We start from the raw sequence: 18391 nt of genomic DNA on the forward strand, positions 1-18391 counted from the left end.
TAGATTGTGAAACTCAATAAATGTTAGTTAATTTTACTAAATTACCTTCCCCCTTATCTCTAGGTATAGAAATAGGGAGTGATATATTTAAAGGTGATATTAAAATATAAGATTTTAAGAAAAATGTAAATAAACAACTAGAGGCCTAGAGTTTTTGTTTTTAATTTTAATTTGTTTAATGTGATATGACTAATATAGAAATACATTTTACATGACTGCACATATATAAACTATATCAATTTGCTTACCATCTTAGGAAGGTTAAGAAGATAAAGGAGGAAGGATGAACATTTAGAACTTAATTTTTAAAAAGTAAATGTTTAAAATTGTCTTTGCATTTATAAAGACTTTAAAATTGTAATATGTATATATGCATATGTATGTATGTATTATTTTTAAAAACAAAACTGTCAAAAAATAAAATAAAATAAAACTGTTGGATCAACTAGGTGGCTCAGTGGATAAAGCACCAGCCCTGAAGTCAGGAGGACCTGAGTTCAAATTTGACCTCAGACACTTAACACATCTTAGTGTTAGACCCTGGGCAAGTCACTTAACCTTAATTGTCTCAGGAAAAAAAAAAAAAAGAAAGAAAAGAAAAGAATACTGTGATGATAGTATTTGACATTTCTAAGTCCAAACTTGCAGGAGAGAGGGAAAAGTCTTAACAGATGAGGTGGGGCTCATAATCTATAAAAACAACTATGGATTTCATATTCTGATATGTTGAATAATATTGCTGAGATTTATTCTGGAAAGGGACATATCATCACAGAAATCTGATACTTGCTCCAAATAAAAACATGAAGTGGCTCCCTTTACTTTCTCACCATTCATTTCCTCTTGATCCTTCCTGCAGTCTGACTTCCTTTCCCACTGGACTACTAAAATTTCTTTCTTTAAAGGATTTCCTTTTTGTCAAACCAATGGCCTTTTTCTTAATTGTTATTCCTCTTAACATTATGACTTCAGACATTGTCAACAATGAACATCTATTTCTTGGAGGAGGGGGGAATCCACCTAATTGTCTTAGTTGAGTACCGTCTGGGAATAAATATTAGAAAGGCTATTCCACCCATGTGGCCAGAGACATTGCCATGAAAGTACTAGGCTGATGTTTCAAGTAGAATGCTATCTGTTAAGCAAATCAGATATTGAATCATTTATCTCTTGAAGTCATATTGACATGCAAGATCTTCCCTTTCTGGGTCCACACAAGATGACTGTGATATGCTACCTTTCTGTGGGCAAAGGAAAGTAGTACTCAAGTCCTGTGACCCAATATGTCCCCAAAAAGGGGGACATAGAAGACCATAAGGATCACTCTCCTACTATGGTGAAGCCTTCTGAGCTAGATACTGAGGAAATCACTATCTTTTAAACCTACCTTTCTCATATTCCCTTCTTATTCTTTACTTTGTTTCAGAAAATAGTATTTCTGTTTCTTAGGCTCATTTAGTCACTCTTTTCTCTAGCACAGCTTCAAAGACATTTCCAGATTTCTGTGATTTTCTAGTGCTCAATCTCAATCCTACCTCCTCTCTTCTTTGATTTCAATTTCAGGATATCTACTCAATTCTTTTACTGAATAAATGATTTCTTCTCTGCCTTAACAACGCAACACCAATCTTTTTTAATTGTTGATATTTTGGTCAGACTCTACTCTCCCCTCAGCATCTATAGACTCAGGGACTTCGAATACTCTCATTGCATAGTTTATTTAACGAAGTGAAATTGGTACCTATGCCTTCATTCATCATCTCCTCTGACTGCTTGTTGTTTGTATTCTCATTCTTCCCACAGAGTTCTTCTTGTGTCTTTTTCAGTCCCATTCAACTCTTCATGACCCCATATGATGTCTTCTTGGTAAAGGCACTGAAATCCTTTGCCATTTCCTTCTCCAGTTCATTTTACAGAGGAAGAAATGGGAACAAACAGGGATAAGTGACTTGTGCGGGATCACACAGCTACTAAGTATCTGAAGTCATATTTGAATTCAGATCTTCCTGACTCTATACCCAACACTATCCACTGCACCACCTAGGTGCCCACAGAAAAGCTTGGAATGATATAGAGTGATACAAAGTAAAGCAGAGCCAGGAAAACAACACAAACAATGACTACAATGATGTAAATGTAAAAAATAACAAAATTGTTGAATGGGAATGGTGAGAAGTTATAAACACTGGGCTTGAACCAAAAGAAGAGATACAAGATGATAGTTCTCTTCCCACTCCTTTGCAGAAGTGGAGAATAGTTAGTATGAATGCCAGCTATTGCATATAGTGTCAGAAATTTTGGGTATGTTGTTTTTGTGGAACTTTTTTCCTTTTTCTTTTAGTTTTTAAATTTATTTTTATTATAAAGAATTTCACTTGGGGAGGGATACAATGGGAATGTAGATGATATAAAAACAAAATATAATCAATAAAACTAGTTTCTAAAAAGAAACTGACAAATAGAGCTATTCTTTCTGTTTGTGCTCTTGATCCCATCCTTCCTGACTCCAGAGGAAACTTGCTCTCACAATGATTCCTTCTCTCCCCAACATCTTCAATCCTTTTTTTTTTCTTTCAAACATAGTCTCTCCTATCTTTTGAATACATCATCTTCCATCCCCTGCCTCCATCCCCAAACCTGTTCTTCCACCTTGCTTCCCAATATCTGTTGATTGTACTAGTCAACTAGGGTTGAAACCTGAGTCATCTCTGACTCCTCCCTCTTCCTCACCACCTCCATCCAATAAATTAATGTTACATCACACTCATCAGCTACCTTTTTTTCCATTCCCCATCACCACCTTTATTCACATCCTCATTAACTCTTTCCTGGATTATTGCAATACCTCATTTTACAGCTCTCCTCAGGAACTGAACTCTCTGTTTCTAGTCTCCCTCCTCTCCAATTTATCCCCAAATCCTGATGCTAGAGCAATCTTTCTAAAGCACAACTGCAATTTTATCACTTCCATCCTCAAAATCCTTTGAAAGCACCCCTTTGTCTAAAGTATAATTTCAAACTCCTTACTTTCAAGGCTATATCTTCAACATAAAGAAGATCCAACTCACTTCCAGTTAATCAATGATGGACAGAAACAACTACACCCAGAGAAGGAACACTGGGAAGTGAATGTAAATTGTTAGCACTACTGTCTATCTACCCAGATTACTTATACCTTCGGAATCTAATACTTAACGTGCAACAAGAAAATTGGATTTACACACATATATTGTATCTAAGTTATATTGTAACATATGTAAAATGTATGGGATTATCTGTTATGGGGGGAGGGAGTAGAGGGAGGGAGGGGATAAATTGGAAAAATGAATACAAGGGATAATGTTATAAAAAAAATTACTCATGCATATTATATACTGTCAAAAAAATTTATAAATAAAATTTTAAAAAATGATATGCTGATATGTTTAACAATCACTTCTCCAGGGAGGGAATGTTTCATTTATATTATTAACATTTTCTCTATTACTGTCTTAATTTTGGACTAATGATCAACAAAACAATAAACTAAGTTCTGATCTGTAGGTTTTCTTGATTTCAGAGATATAAATGCTCATCTTGGAAATTCTCAACTGATTCAAGCTAAATGGCAAAATGGCCAGAATGCTGTAGGATAAGGCTGGAGCCAGGAGGTCCTGAGTTCAAAATTCAAAATGAGTCTCAGACATTTATTAGCTGTGTGAACCCCGACAAGTCACTTAACCCTGTTTGCCTCAGTCTCCTCATATGTAAAATGAACTGGAGAAGGAAATAGCAAAGCACTGCAGTGTCTTTGTAAAACAAACAAACAAACAAACAAACCCTAAATACACGTCTAATCTTCTAAACAACAACAGTCATAGCTAAAATAAAGGACAGTCAGTCTTGCTTGGGGGTCAAGACCTGGATAAAAGTTTTACCTCTGCACATTAGTTGTATACTTTGAATATTACCCCTCCCCTCCCCCTCAGTTTACTTCAGATTATAGACCAGTCTATGACTGCATATTGCAAAAAGCTACCACTTTCTTTAAATTGTGTTTGTTTATGTTCAACAAATGTGATAACATATGTAAAGTGCTATGCAAAACTTACAGAATATGTGACATATAATACATTATTATAAATTCTCCAAGGGCTGGAACAATGTCTTAATCATCCTTGAGCACTGACAATGTTTTATTTATGTTTTGTGTCTTCTTTGGATTAGAAGCATTCACTGAATGCTACTGTCCTCTCTTTTTCTGCTGCCCAATATCTCTCCAACTCCTCCCTGATCAAGATTCTCTTTACATTATATCTGACAAATGAGCAGACTTTTACTTGGAACTAGTAGAGAGGGGTGGCAATTTACTGTAAACAGCACTTTAATCATACCTGCCGGGTTCACCTAATATAGGGGCAACCACATGCAAGATGCTACAAACAGCTTCTGAGAGAAGACATTCTATATGATGTAAATCGTGTCCCCTTTAATCTGTGGGGGAAGGGTTGGAAAGGAATCTTTGGGGGAAGGGTGATTCAGGGTCTCAAACCAGCCCCAATATATGTAGCTATATGGCCCAGACATTTTGCAAAAATTATCCTAATGGGATTTTGCCCACTAAGAAAGTTGTCTTCCTAGTGTAAATAAATCCCCTTTTGACACAAACTTTGGGTTTCCGAATGTTTTCACAAGGAATCTGCGACATTGACCAGAGATCTCTTACCCTCAATTCTCACACTTCAACATATATTATTCTACCACTTGGGTAGGAACAGTCTCTTACCACTGGCTTTGTGGTCAGAACAAGTTTCATGTTTAAAACACTGAGTTGGACAACTTCTGAAGTCTGTCTCTCCATCCCTGTATCTCTCTGTTTCTGTTTCCTTGTCTCTGTCTCTCATCCAAAGGGAGTGAAGATTTATCCATCCATAACATGGCACTATGAATTGAAACTTACAAGTCCTTTTAATGTGGCTGATGTGGGCACCAGAAAATGGTAGGTCCCAAATCTTAGGGTTCGATCATGTGAAGAATTTACAATGGTCATTCTCTTTAGCAAAAGATGGGTTTATTTAGGAGAAAAGATTACAAACTAAAGAGATACAATGGATACCAGGAATAATAAATACAAAATAGGGTTGGAAGAACATAGAAAGGGATTTTAAGGAAAGAGTAATTCCATCTTGGAACTTGTTTTTTACCAGGAGAAAGGAAGAACTCCATGAGGTTGGGTCATGTCTCTCTCAACTTCTATCATTGCTTCTAATTCTGCCTTCTGGGACTAAACAGAACAAGTCTCATGCTTTCTCCAATGGCTGCCTTCACTTTCTCATCATCCATTCCTTCTTTCACCTACCCTTCCTGACCCTCTCACTCCCACCCCCGGAATTTGGCTTCCTGTTCCCACAAGACTATTGAAACCACTTGCTTATAAGTCACTAATGACTTCCTGTTTGCCAAATCCGAGGGCCTTTTCTCAGTTCTCATTATTTTTAGAACTTATTTCAGCAACTTCAGACACTGTTGATCATCACTGTCTCCTTAAAACTTTCTTTTCCCTGTGCTTCTGTGACACTATCTTGGCTGATCAGTTACCTACCTGATCTGACCTCTTCTCTGTGTCCAGGATCTTCTTATTTTCCCACTGTCTTGTATTGCATGTATAAATCTTTAAATTAGTATATTCTGCCTCCCCAGGAGGGCTGCAAATTTTTTGAGGGAAGGAATTCTCTTTATACGTTCCCAAAAGCACTTATCCATAGTAATATGCAGTGGTAATAGGGCCAGCTCAGAATAGCTGAGCAAATTGTAAATTTTCAATGTGAGCATTTATGCCTCAGAATCTGCAAACAGGGCTTAGATTTATGGTTTTATTGATTGTCTAGGCTTAAGAGAGTGATGGAAAAAGAAACTTAAAAAAAGAAAATATTGGAGAAAATATTAACTATGGGGATTAAACTTAAACCCTACACCTTTTTTTTTTTTTTTTTTAAACAGAGAGCTAGCTATTAAACATTTTATCAGCATTCCATTGGGCATATATTCTATTATGCAATCAAACATTTCTTAAATTGTGTGTATGTCTGCATGTGTTTGTGTGTGGTTCTGGGGATAGAAAGAAAGGATTAGACTTTGCCCTCAAAGATCTTGCATTATATTCTTTTTTTTTTTTTTAATTAAAGCTTTTTCTTTTTCTTAAAACTTTTTATTTTCAAAATATATGCATGGATAATTTTTCAACATTCACCTTTGCAAAACTTTTTTTTTTTCCCTTCTTTCCACCCCCTCCTCTCCTAGATGGCAAGTAATCCAATATGTCAAACATATGCAGTTCTATACACATTTCTACAAATATCATGCTGCACAAGAAAAATCAGATGAAAGGGGAGGGAAAATGAGAAAGAAAACAACAAAAAGAGTTACAGTCTATTTTTTAAGAAACAAATGACCAGGATAGGCCCTGGACCTGGAATCAGGAAGATCTGAGTTCAAATCCAATTTCAGATACTTGCTAGCTATGTGACCCTGGACAAGTCACATTATCTGGATTCATCTCAGTTTCCTGTATAGGAAATAGGAATAATCACAGGGTTGTTGTAAGGATCACATATGTTAATATTTGTAAAAAGCACTTAGTACAGTGCTTGGCACATAATAGGTGTTAGAAGGCCTATTCCTTGTCCTTATCAAGACTAAAGAAATTCTAGTCTGAAAAACAAAAGAAAAAAGTTTTCTTGGAAATGTAGACATGCATATGTCACTTCATTGATGATCTCACTGACATGAGGATTCCCTCCTAACACACAGATTGTAATTCATCCGTGACTTAAATTGTGCAATTCTCCTCTGTGGTGCCCCATAAATCTTTCATAAGGGTTCCATCTAACAAGCTTGGGGGCCTTGCTGTAGGCTTCTTGACCTTAGTTTCATTGTATTACTTGAATCTCACATCTCCAATTACACATAGACCTCATGAACCTCAAGTTGCAATCTCACATTATTTGGGAAGAGGGTTAGAACTGTGCTACTTCTAAAATACAGAAAGCCTAATATTCTGAGGGTCTTGGGAGCAGGGAAGGAGCCATGGCACAACTTTGGGTCAGTTTGCCAGTCGAGCATAACACACCCCCCTCCACCCCCAGTCTTTCCCTCTCCCCCTCCCAAAAAAGGCACTTATTAAGGCTCCAATGTTTTCATTAGGTACTTTCTAGAGAAAGCCTAGGAGAATCTAACACTTTCTCTCTTGTCATATCACTCACCTATTTGGGTGTGACTTTCACCTAAAACTGGACTGAAACCTTTGAGCTCAGAGCCCTTCGGAGCTGCCTTTGAGTCCAGGTGCTTAATAAATATTTAATGGACGAATTGCAAGAAGGGATCTGCTTCAGACTACACAGATGCAGATACAATGGGGGGGGAGGCGGGGGAAAGGTTGACAAAGGCAGGTGGAAATGAAAAATTAAAAGTCAGGAGGCCATTACTTCTGAAAGACTCAAAACGGGGAGCTAGGAATGTCTTCCTGGGGCTTTCCAGGCCAAGTTTCCTGGCACAGGAGACTTTGAAGCACTAAGACACTAAATGCTTTGAAAAGCATTAAGCCTCTAAAAGCGTCTTCCCTAAAGTGGTTGTCGGTGCTGTGGAAAGAACACTGCATGGGGGGGGAGGTCATATGACTTGTTGGGTTCTAATACTGACTCTGTTATTTATTTAATAATAAGCATTAACATCCCGCTTTGAAGTTTGCAAAGCACTTTCTTTATCTTACCGCTTCGATCCCCGCAACAATGCCCGGGCAGGGGGACTGTTTAATAACCCCATTTTACAGGCAGTGAAACTGAGGCGGATTTTGCCGCGTCCCAAGCCCTTCCAGAGTGCAAGTTTAATTCTCTTTATCTACTGAGTCACCCAGCAGTGATGTCACCGAACGCGGTCTCAGTTTCCTCCTCTATTAAGATGAAGGGAGTGGATCTGATGACTTCAAAAATGCCTTTTAGCTTTATAAAGATTGATACATATAATATATAATAAATATAAATGTCTTGTGTAAGCCTTCGCTTAACCCGGTTCTCGGCACTCAGTAAGCGCTTAATAAATGTTTATTGAGTGACTGTAGCACCAGTCCCCTAGAATCCCAAGGGCCGAAGAGTGCTCTCGGGAGTTAAATATAAAACAGAAAAACGAGTTAAAACCTGCCGGGAAGGGTTAAAGGTCTTACGGAGAAGCATTTAAAGGGCCAGACTCGGGGGAGGGGAGGTTGGAAGGGGGCGGGGCGGGGCGGGGTCCCCTCTGCTCCTGCAGTTAGGAAGTCCCGGCAAAGCAGGGAAGAGGTTAATGAGGATAGAGGGGGAGGAGCCCCGCGAGGTGATTGGCAGGAGATGGGGCCAAGTTGACGTCACCCCCCTCCTCTCCTCCCCCTCATTCCCGGACCCACAGCTGGGGGGGCCGAGGGTGCGCAGGAGGGCTGGGAAAGTTGGGGGTAGCCCCCTCTCCCCACACCTTCTCTCCCTCCCCCTCTCTTCCCCAGCAGGAAGTGGGAGCCAGGACCAGCAAAGTTGAGAGAGCAGGGAAGGCCCCGTCCGACTGACAGACAAAGTTTGGCCACGAGAGGAAGTGGCCCGAGCGAGCCTGGGAGGGAGCCGGCTGGCCCGGCAGGGGCACCCGTGCCCACCGCCTCAGCCGCCCAGCCCAGCGCCGGGCAGCAGAAGAGCCCCCCGGGCCCTCCCCAGGGAGCGCGCCCCCTCCCCCCCAGCCGCCCCAAGACTGCCAGTTTCCGGAGCCGGCCCCAGGAGGAAGCTCCCGGGGAAAACAACTCAGAAGTTGGCCAGAGGCACCGCCCCGGCTGCTGCTGCTGCTCCTGCGGGCACCGCCTCCCCGCCCCCAGCCCTGGCATCCAGACCAAGGGCCACCCCGCGGAGGCGATGGGGCCCCGGCTGGGAGGCTGCCCCGGGGGGCAGGACAGACCCTGAGGGCCACCCCGAAGAGTAGGAGCCCGAGCCCTTCAGACCAGCCAGGATGTTTCCTGCCTTCTTCCTCTTCTTCCTCCTCCTGGGTAAGCCCCCTGAGACTCTGCCGTGTCCAGTGCCCAGCCAGGGCTTCAGACGCCCCTGTCCTCAAGGGTCTTCTCCCTGCCAGTCCTGCATGGCTGGGGAGCGAGGCGCCCGCGCGGCCGGGGGTCTCCCCATGCCTCAATTTCCTCACCTCCCCCCCACGCCCCCTCCCCCCACTTCTGAGGATCCGACAGCAGCCCGAGCCCCCGAGCTAGGGCTTTCCTCCCTCCCTCCCTCCCTGCCCACTTTTAACCACCTGTTGCTTTGCTCCCTTTCACTTCCCTTCAGCCCCAGTCCTGGGTCCGGGGTCCCCTGCTGCCCGGAAGTATCGGGAGGCTTCCTTTCTTCCTCCTCTGATTGGTGGTTCCCCATGAGCTTTCAAGGGTGACTCACTCTCCTGTCCTTTCTCCCAGTTCCCCCAGGAGGCATCGGGGCCCACCCGGACCGGACCCCCTTTCCAAATCCGGGTGAGTAGGGGGGATGCTTGCGGGTCCCTGTGGACCTGGGAGTGCACAGGAGGGATGACACCGGTGATGGAGAGGGAGGTTAGGAATTCTTCCCCACCCCCAGCCAGAAGGGCACTGTTTCCTTCTCCAAGCTTGGGTACGACCTTTGACCCTAGAATCCCAGGACTTAGAACCAGAGGGGACCTTAAGAATTATCTGGTCAAACTTCATCATTTTATAGATAAGATTACTGAGGCTCAGAAATAGAGAAGTGGGATACAGGGGAAGAGCACCGAAGTCCACCTCTGAGGCTTTCCTCTGTGATGTTGGTGAGTCGGTTCTGGAGCTCCCGGCCTCCTCGCCTGTAAAATGAGGTGATTAGATGGGACACCTGACATCCTTTCCAGCCCAAATCCGAGACTCTGTCTCCTGCAACTTGCCAACGGCCACACAGGTGTAATTGGCAGAGAAGGGATGTCACCCAGGGCCTCTGAGCTCAGATGGAGAGTTCTCACCAAGGACCTTGGAAATCATGGGATTCATTTATTTTATGATTGGGAAATCATCACCTTCCATGTTGGGACTCCAGGGTCACACACTTAGTTTCACTTAATCAGTCCTTCTCTGTCATTCACTCCCTCCAAATCTAGTAGCTTTTATTTTTCATGCATGCAGCCCAATGGAAGAAGAGAGACTCTTCCATAAATGTCAGGTCTTGTCTGTATTATTCTCTCCCCACTTGGACCAGAAGGCCCATGTTGGCAGAGTCTGGGAGAGTGGCTTGTTATACAATGAACCCCGAACCCCGAGTCGGGATGCTGGAGTCCAGGTCTATTAGGAATGTGACTTAATTAACTGTGTCCAGTTTCCCAGGCTGTCTTGGTTTAAGTGTCAACACTTCCACCCTGATACCTTGAGGTGGCTGGTAGTACAGGGGTGAGAGTCCTGGGCTTGGAGGCAAGAAAATCTGGATTTAAATTTGGCTTTAGGTGTGAACTAGCTTTATGAAAGTCACTTGTCTGTCTCAGTTTCCTCACCTGTAAAATGAGGATAAGAAGACCATCCCAGGATTATTATGAGGATCAGTTGAAATCTTACCTCTCTTTGCCTTGTTTCCTCCAGTGTAAAATGGGGATAATAATAGCATCTGTCTCCCAGGATTGTTGTGAGGAGCAAACGAGATAGTATTTGTGACTCACCCAGTAAATAGTCTATTCTATATAAATGCTTATTCCTTCCCCCTTTATATTATACTTGTTGTTGTTAGGAAAACACTTTTTAATACTTAAAAGGTTTGTAGAAATGTGGTTTGTCTTTTGAGGCAAGAAGGGAATTCCAAACCTGTGATTTCATTGGTACAGATGACTCTGATGAGCTAATTCCCTCTATTAACGAAGATTGGCAACTCCTTCTGAAATTTACTGTCTTCAAGAGTTGTCCTGAGGACCAGAGGGGTTAAGCAGCTTTCCCATAATCACCCAGCTAGTACTTGTCTGAGGCAGGACTTGACCCCTGGTCTTCCCGGTTCTGAGTCTCCTCTTCAAGCTCTTGACTCTCTAACATTTTGGACCTTTTCTTTCATTGGAATAGGAAACTATCAATGCAGATCAGCATCTGCTCTTCTATATTTAGTCTTTGAGGTTGCCTGGGGCACTGAGAGGCTAGATGATCTGTTATGGCTACTCAGCCAGCCTGTGTCAGGGGAAGAGGCCTCCTTGTCATTATGAGGAGGATTATTCATCTTTGTAACCCCCACCTGGGCCTCCGGGCTGTGTGCTGGGGAGGTGTCCTGAGAAGTGCTGATGCATCCTGATGTCCCTGGGGGGAGGGCAATCAGTCTGGGCTGGGGTCTCTGAGGCCTTCTTAGGGTGTGGTCTCAGCCTAGCAGCCTGGCTTGAGGAGGCCTGGTGTAAGCCTCCTTAGAGATGTAGGTGTAGAGTCCCCAGGAGCTCACTCCCATCTTCCTCCTTGCAGCCTGCAGGGGCCCTCCTGCTGTGCTCTCTGGTGTCCAGGGAAGTCTTCGATGGCCCCAAGGCCAGGAAAGCCACCTTCCCATCACTTGCATCTGGGTCATCGTGAGCAACAAGGAGCAGATAGTGACAATCAGGTGAGAACTAGAGCCCCATTCCTCTGGAAATTGCCATTGAGAAACCATCCTGGGGGTGGAGGTAGGGAGGGTGGACATTGCCATAGCTTCCCCACCCACAGGCCCAGGGGCAGTGGTGAGATTCCATGTTGATCTGACTTCCCATACTTTGAAGGCCAGTCCATTTCAGGGTCTGGGCTGGGTTGGAATTGAGCAAATGACTGCTTTCTGTGCTAATCACATACCCAGACTCTTCCCCAAACCTTTCGGAACCCCTGCCCCACCCCTAATCTTCTCTGCTCCTTGATAATCCTGGGGACCATTAACATCCATCCCAGGACTGTTCAGGAGAATCTAATCAGTAGTTCTTAACATTTAAAAAAAAATTAACCAGCATTTATTTTCTTGCTTTTCCCCCCCACTCCTTTCCCTGCACTACCATTGGGGGGGGGGGGAAGAGGAAGAAAGAAAAACAAGGTTTTGGATGGTCTACTGGATCATCTCACACAGATATGATTATTTTCAATCACTCAGAAAAATGGATTAAGTGCAAAGTACTGTCTCAGGTACTAGAAAGGTATGATTAAAAATAATTTAATCCCAGCCCTCAACAAATATGCACACTCTAGCAGAACAAATCTCCAAGCTGATCAAGTCAAAAATCTCATTTTGCATCATGAGTCCGTGACTTCTCTATCTGAATCAATGAGGTCTTCTAGATGCAGTGAGACCTGGAATAGGGGAAGGTCAGTAAGAAAAAGGAGGAAGGAGCTGAGGAGAATGGTAAAAATAAGAGTGCCTAGCAAAGCTGCTGTTTTGAATAGCAGACAGTGGAAGTCTGTAGTTTTGTTTTGTTTTAAGTGAAAGCTTGGAAATTTTTGGTAAGGAAGGTGTGTCAGGAATATCCTGTAAAAGATGAGTCAAATATACTGTATTCAACAAGCAAACCCTAGACAAAGTATGTATATTGCACCTGGAAACTCTGCTCCCCCCACACCTTTGAAAATTGTTCCTCCTTTGTATTTACTATCTTTTGGAGATTCTAAGCTTTTTCAGTAACACATATTCCTTGACTTATCACAAAATACATACATGCATGTCATTGAAAAAAACAATTTTCTGGCATTAAAAATATATTCATTTCACCCTTATTGCAGAGGTAAAAAATTGTCAGTATTAAACCCTGACTGCTGTTACATAGGTTAACATATTGGTTAGTTTTGAAACACTGATTTTTTTTCTCTTTTTTATTCCTTTTTAAATGGGTAGAAAAGACCAAAAGGAATAGAATTGAAAGAGACTGATGTGAAAACAAAGAATGCATCAATAAAAATGTTGAGGGGAAAAAGGGAATAATTTTCATTTATGATAAAATGACATTAGAAAGTTTCTCTCATCATGTTCCCCTTGATGTTATTCTTTGCCTAGCTTGCTTACACTTAGTTTTGGCTTTGCTTAACAGACATAATTAAGAAATGGAGTGTTCTGGTTAACTGGCTAACATGGGAGAACTGATTCGTCATCAGTGCCATGCTTAGATGCTTCCTCATAGCTGTGTGGCTTTGGATAAGGACACTTTGTCCCTCTAACCTTCTGGTACCACATCCATGAAATGGAGAGTCTATATGATCACAGGGTTACTGTGAGAAAAGCCTGAAAGAACTGTAGGAATGTGAGCTGTTACTAGTATTTGAAAGGTACAATAGTACAGAATCTTCCTTTGCCCTTTTGACACTTGCTTTGTATTATTTTTATTTGTGGATGGATCATATTATTACTAGATTATAAACTCCTTGAGAGCAGGAACTGTATTATTTTTCATCATGTCTTTCCATTATCTGAGACAGTATCTTGCATTTATTTATTTTTTTGATTGAATTGAAAATAATCCTGTCTGTGTAAGATGATCCAGAAGACCATCTAAAATCTCCTTTGGCCTGAGGGTTACAATAATGCCCACTGGTTATCCTTGTATGAGACTACAAAAAAATTCTGGTTATTACCGAGTTATAGATAAATAGATGCTTGCTGCACTAGAATCCAGAGCAGTCAGAGTTCTCAGCTATACAAGATGTTTCAAAAAGATGCTCTTCCGGGTTTTTTTTGTGTGTGTGTGTGTTTTTTTTTTTTAACATCACTTTCACTTCTCTTTCCTCCACTCCCACAACCCTTCCCCCACAAAAAAAAAAAAAAAAAATTCTCTCTTGTGATAAAGAAATACGGTACAGCAAAGCAAATAAACTTTTTGACAGTCTGAAAATGGGTCTCCTTCTGCTCCTCCTGTCCACCATCTTTTTTGCAGAGTTGTAGGTAACCTGTTTCTTCATGAGTGCTTGGAATCATGATTCCCCCTAAGGCTTCTTAAGGGAGAGAAATCATTCCATCTTTTCTGGCCCCGTGAGGGAGAAATGAAAGGCAAAGAGAAGGTGCAGTCGTTCAGTTCATCCCCAAAGATACTTTCCCGGTCAGGCACCAGAGGCAAGAGGACCAGACTTAGGGCCAGATCTGGGGCATTAAAAATCACGTGACCTGGTGCCTCAGGCCTGTCAAACACAGATGACTCCATTGATGGAGTTCTTGGAGTTGTGAGGGTTTTTTGGGAAAGCTTTTTATTTTCAAATCCTACGCACGGTAATTTTCCAATGCGGACCCTCACACAGCCCCGTTTCAGATTTTCCCTCCTTCCCCACCCCCTCCAGTCTGAGGAGCTGCTCTGTGAGCTCCTCTGTGAACTCTAAGCCACCGCCCAAGATAGTGTAAAAGTCCGGCTCTTATTTCTGTCTCACGGGGGCCCGGGGACGTAGCCCCTTGGGATGACTTCTGGCTCCTGTAGGTTCCAGAAGCTGCACCTGGCGTGTGGCTCGGAGCAGCTGAGGCTGCAGTCCCCTCTGCAGACACTTAGTTCCCTGTGTGAAGCGCCTTCCAGCCCCCTCCGGTTCTCCGGGGGCAACGTCACCATCACCTACAGCTATGAGGGGAATGGCCGGTCCCTGGGACAAGGCTTCATGCTGTCCTACACTCAAGGTGAGCCGGTTATGGGGAGCCCTAAGACGGGAGGAGGAAGGCCCCCTGGGCCGGTCGCGGGGGGAGGCGAGGCTGGGTGGGGCTCGAAGGGGCAGCAGGTCTGCAGCCCGTCCTGAACGCCCCGGCCCGTTCCCAGATCGCTTCACGTGTCTGCGGGAGGAGTTCCGATGCCTGAATCACAGATGTGTGCCCAGGGCCCAGCACTGCGACGGGGTCGATGACTGCGGCGACCAGTCGGACGAGACCGGCTGCGGCCCGGGCCCTTTCTATAGCCTGACCGCCCTCCCCGGCCGAGCCTGCAACCGCTCCCTGGAAGACTTTTACGGCGTCTTTTCTTCCCCGGGCTATCCCAACTCCGTCCTGTACCCCAGCCCTCACTCCTGCCTCTGGCTGCTGGATCCCCACGACGGACGGCGGCTGATTGTTCGCTTCACCACCCTGGAGCTGGGCAAGTGGGACTCGGTGCACGTGTACGACGGCCCGGGGCCCCCGGACCCCGCTCGCCTGCTCCGCACCCTCAACTACTTCAGCAACGGCAAGGCCATCATGGTGGAGACGCTGTCCGGCAAGGCCACCGTGACCTACCACATGGGGCCCTGGAACAGCGGCGGCTTCAACGCCACCTACCACGTGAAGGGCTACTGCCTGCCCTGGGACCGGCCCTGTGGCGCTGGCTCCGGGGAGGGCCCGGGGGAGGGCTGCTACAGCGAAGTGCAGCGCTGCGATGGCGTCTGGGACTGCGCCGACGGCACGGACGAGAAGGACTGCCCCGGCTGCCTGCCCGGGCACTACCCCTGCGGGGCCCCCGGAACCCCCGGCGCCAGCGCCTGCTACCCGGCTGCCGATCGCTGCAACTACCAGACGTTCTGCGTGAACGGGGCGGACGAGCAGCAGTGCCGGCACTGCCAGCCGGGCAACTTCCGGTGCAGGGACGATCGGTGCGTGTACGAGACGTGGGTGTGCGACGGGCAGCCCGACTGCTCCGACGGCAGCGACGAGTGGGACTGCGCCTACGCCCTGCCCCGGAAGGTCATCACGGCCGCCGTCATCGGCAGCCTCATCTGCGGCCTGCTGCTCGTCATCGCCCTGGGCTGCACCTGCAAGCTCTACGCCATCCGCACTCAGGAGTACAGGTCGGGGTCCACGGGGAGGGGCGGGGGAGTGGGGAGGGGCAGGGGGAGGAAGGCGCCTGGACGGTTTGGGGTTCAAAACAGGCTAAAGAATTCAGGCCAGTCGTGCTCTTCTAGAGGGGGCCAGCAGCAGGGCCTGACTCGGTAGAGTCCCGGGGTTGGACCGCCCATCTCGTTCTTCCCTACAGCATCTTTGCCCCGCTTTCCAGAGTGGAGGCCGAGATTGTCCAGCAGCAAGCGCCCCCCTCCTACGGGCAGCTCATCGCTCAAGGTGCCATCCCGCCTGTCGAGGACTTCCCCACGGAGAACCCCAATGATGTGAGTTACTCTCCCGAGCCGGGCTGGCTCGGGCCCTGTTGGACTTAGACCGTGAAAGCTGGATTAGCAGCCAGACTTCACTACTTACTGCTTGGGTCAGCGTGGGCGGGTTGCCCCTTGGTGCTTCAGTTTCCCCATCTGTGAAATGCGGAGATTCAGACAGACGATCCCAAAGCTGCCCTCTTACTGACTCCCAGGCAGATAGAGGCCTCCTGGCCAAGCCAGAGCTCAGTGATGCTTTCCCTGCTAACCGCACAGCCCTCTGACAGACTCACTGCCCTTCTGTGTCCCTCTCAGAGAAGACAGAAAAGAATTCCACTCTCTTTGTCTTTCCCCACTCTGATGCTTCCTTATCTCTCCCATTACAGAACTCGGTGCTGGGGAACCTTCGGTCTCTGCTACAAATCCTGCGTCAGGATGTGTCTTCAGGGGGCTCATCAGGCAGCCGCCGCCGTCAGCGGGGCAGAGCCACTCGACGACTGGTCCGCCGCCTCCGTCGTTGGGGCTTGCTTCCCCGTGCAAATGCTCCTGCCAGGACCCCGGACTCCAGCCCACAGGCCGCATCTGCCCCTTCTACCTCTGATGCCCCAGAGGGCAGTCAGGGCACCCTTTTAGAAGGAGCAATGGGAGGGCGAGATCCAGAGGAGGCCCCTCCATTGCCTGTGAAGGTGCCCCTTTCTTCTACCAACACCCCCTGTACAGCCCCTGAAGACCCACCCCCTCCAACCACCCTGCCTCCACCCCCCTCGTCTCTGTTGTCTGGGGTGGTACAGGCTCTCCGTGGCCGCTTCATGCCCAACCTTCGGTCCTCCACACCCCCCCAGGCCATACCAGACCCCCGAACAGTGCCCTCATCCCAAGAGGATGAGGATGACGTGCTGCTGCTGCCTCTGGCAGAACCTGGGCCATGGGCAGGGGAGGAGGATGAGCCGATGCTGACCTAGGTCTCCATGGCAACAGCCCCTCTGCAGGGCAGCCAGGAGATGGTCTGTGCAGCCTGGGGAGATCACCCCTACTCCAGACCTGAGGAGATGCCAAATGATACTCTTCTTCTCATATCTTGCCCATAGCCTTGCTGTAGCTACTGTAAAGTTGAATGTCCCAGGGCTAATGGGACCCCAACCCTGTTCCCTCACTATCAGGGCAGTGCCTACTATATCCTGAATAAGGAGCCTACACAGAGTTCCCACATAAAGGCCAAAAATAGGCAGTGCTTCTGGTGTACCCCAGAGTCTGTGGCTATTCAAAAATGAGTAAATAAGTAAGCTTTTAAAGGGTCAGGTGGCAGGACATTCCTCCCTTGATAATTCCTTCCTCTCTTGTCCAGAATTCTTAGAGCAGGGAAGCACCAATCTGCAAATATCTCCAGCCCCCAAGGGAAGGGTTGGGACAGGATTTGGAGCTCTGCTGTCTAGGAGACCTGCACTGGTTCTTGTTCAACAAGAAGTGAAGATAATAAAAAAGTGACTAAAAAATAAGTGTTTGCAGAATAATGGTGTCCTGTTTTCCACCCTCAGTTCTTCCTCCCAGAGCCAGGCCTCTCTGATCCATCTTCCTGTCAGTCTATTTAGAACAAGAGAAGAATCTAGCTAGAGAGGAGACCAAAGCTAAAGGCACAGTCCAGTCTTGTTATGTGTGCTCTTCCCCTGACCTGTGCCAGGTGGTACAGATGTTCTCAGTGCTTCCCCAAGCTGAGGTACAGTTCCTGATGTTCACTCCACTGGGTAGCACTGTGAACTTTCTCTTCACCGAGCAGGAGAACTCCACAGAGAGAGCTCAGTCTTCATCTTCCAGCTGCGTTTCTGGAGCTATCAGAAGCCACATAGGATGCACAATATTATGGAACAAAGAATAAAAATAGACACAGTGAAGGTATAATACCTGACCACAGAGAACTTACAGTCTTCTTTTAGTCAAGAAAGATCAACTTTCCCCAGTCAAAATTGCTCAAAGAATATAATATTGAGCATTAAGATATTTAAAATACTTCACAACAATGATTCTTTTTTTATTATTATAGCTTTTTATTGACATAACATATGCATGGGTAATTTCTATAACATTGTCCCTTGCACTCACTTTGTTCCAACTTTTCCCTTCCCTTCCCCCACCCCCTCCCCTAGATGGCAGGCAGTCTCACACATGTTAAGTATACAACAATGATTCTTAACTTTTTTTGAGTCATAGATTTCTTTGGCAGTCTGATAAAACTCATGGACCTTGTCTCAAAATCAACTTTTTAAATTAAACTAGGACTACAAAGGAAACCAATTATATTAAAATGCAGCTATCGAAATATTTTACAAAGGAAAAAAGAAAAAAAAAACAAGTTTATAAATGCCAGGTGAAGATTACCTG

At 45.5% G+C, this 18391-nt stretch overlaps 1 protein-coding gene across 2 annotated transcripts; it reads left to right on the top strand.

Annotated features, from left to right (window-relative positions):
* The first annotated feature begins 8399 nt into the window (after positions 1 to 8399).
* Positions 8400 to 17925, top strand: LRP10 (LDL receptor related protein 10). Of its 2 annotated transcripts, XM_074294230.1 has the most exons (7): positions 8400 to 9031; positions 9443 to 9496; positions 11450 to 11582; positions 14395 to 14585; positions 14722 to 15718; positions 15904 to 16033; positions 16402 to 17925. In XM_074294230.1, the coding sequence occupies exons 1-7, from the start codon at positions 8995 to 8997 to the stop codon at positions 16975 to 16977; spliced, it is 2118 nt and encodes a 705-aa protein (XP_074150331.1). In that variant the 5' UTR covers positions 8400 to 8994; the 3' UTR covers positions 16978 to 17925. The 2 variants fall into 2 exon arrangements, with proteins under 2 accessions (XP_074150331.1, XP_074150332.1); XM_074294231.1 differs by lacking the exon at positions 9443 to 9496 and having other exon boundaries at positions 8513 to 9053; positions 11413 to 11582.
* The last annotated feature ends 466 nt before the right edge of the window (positions 17926 to 18391 follow it).

Source organism: Sminthopsis crassicaudata, chromosome 2 (genome assembly GCF_048593235.1).
Source record: "Sminthopsis crassicaudata isolate SCR6 chromosome 2, ASM4859323v1, whole genome shotgun sequence".
NCBI classification, from domain to species: Eukaryota; Metazoa; Chordata; class Mammalia; order Dasyuromorphia; family Dasyuridae; genus Sminthopsis; species Sminthopsis crassicaudata.

Excerpts from the sequence above, each read along its gene's own strand:
- LRP10 (XM_074294230.1), top strand. The coding sequence starts at position 8,995 with ATGTTTCCTGCCTTCTTCCTCTTCTTCCTCCTCCTGG. Across the intron at positions 11,583-14,394 it reads GAGCAGATAGTGACAATCAG|GTTCCAGAAGCTGCACCTGG; the intron begins GTGAGAACTAGA and ends TGGCTCCTGTAG. Across the intron at positions 16,034-16,401 it reads CCACGGAGAACCCCAATGAT|AACTCGGTGCTGGGGAACCT; the intron begins GTGAGTTACTCT and ends CTCCCATTACAG.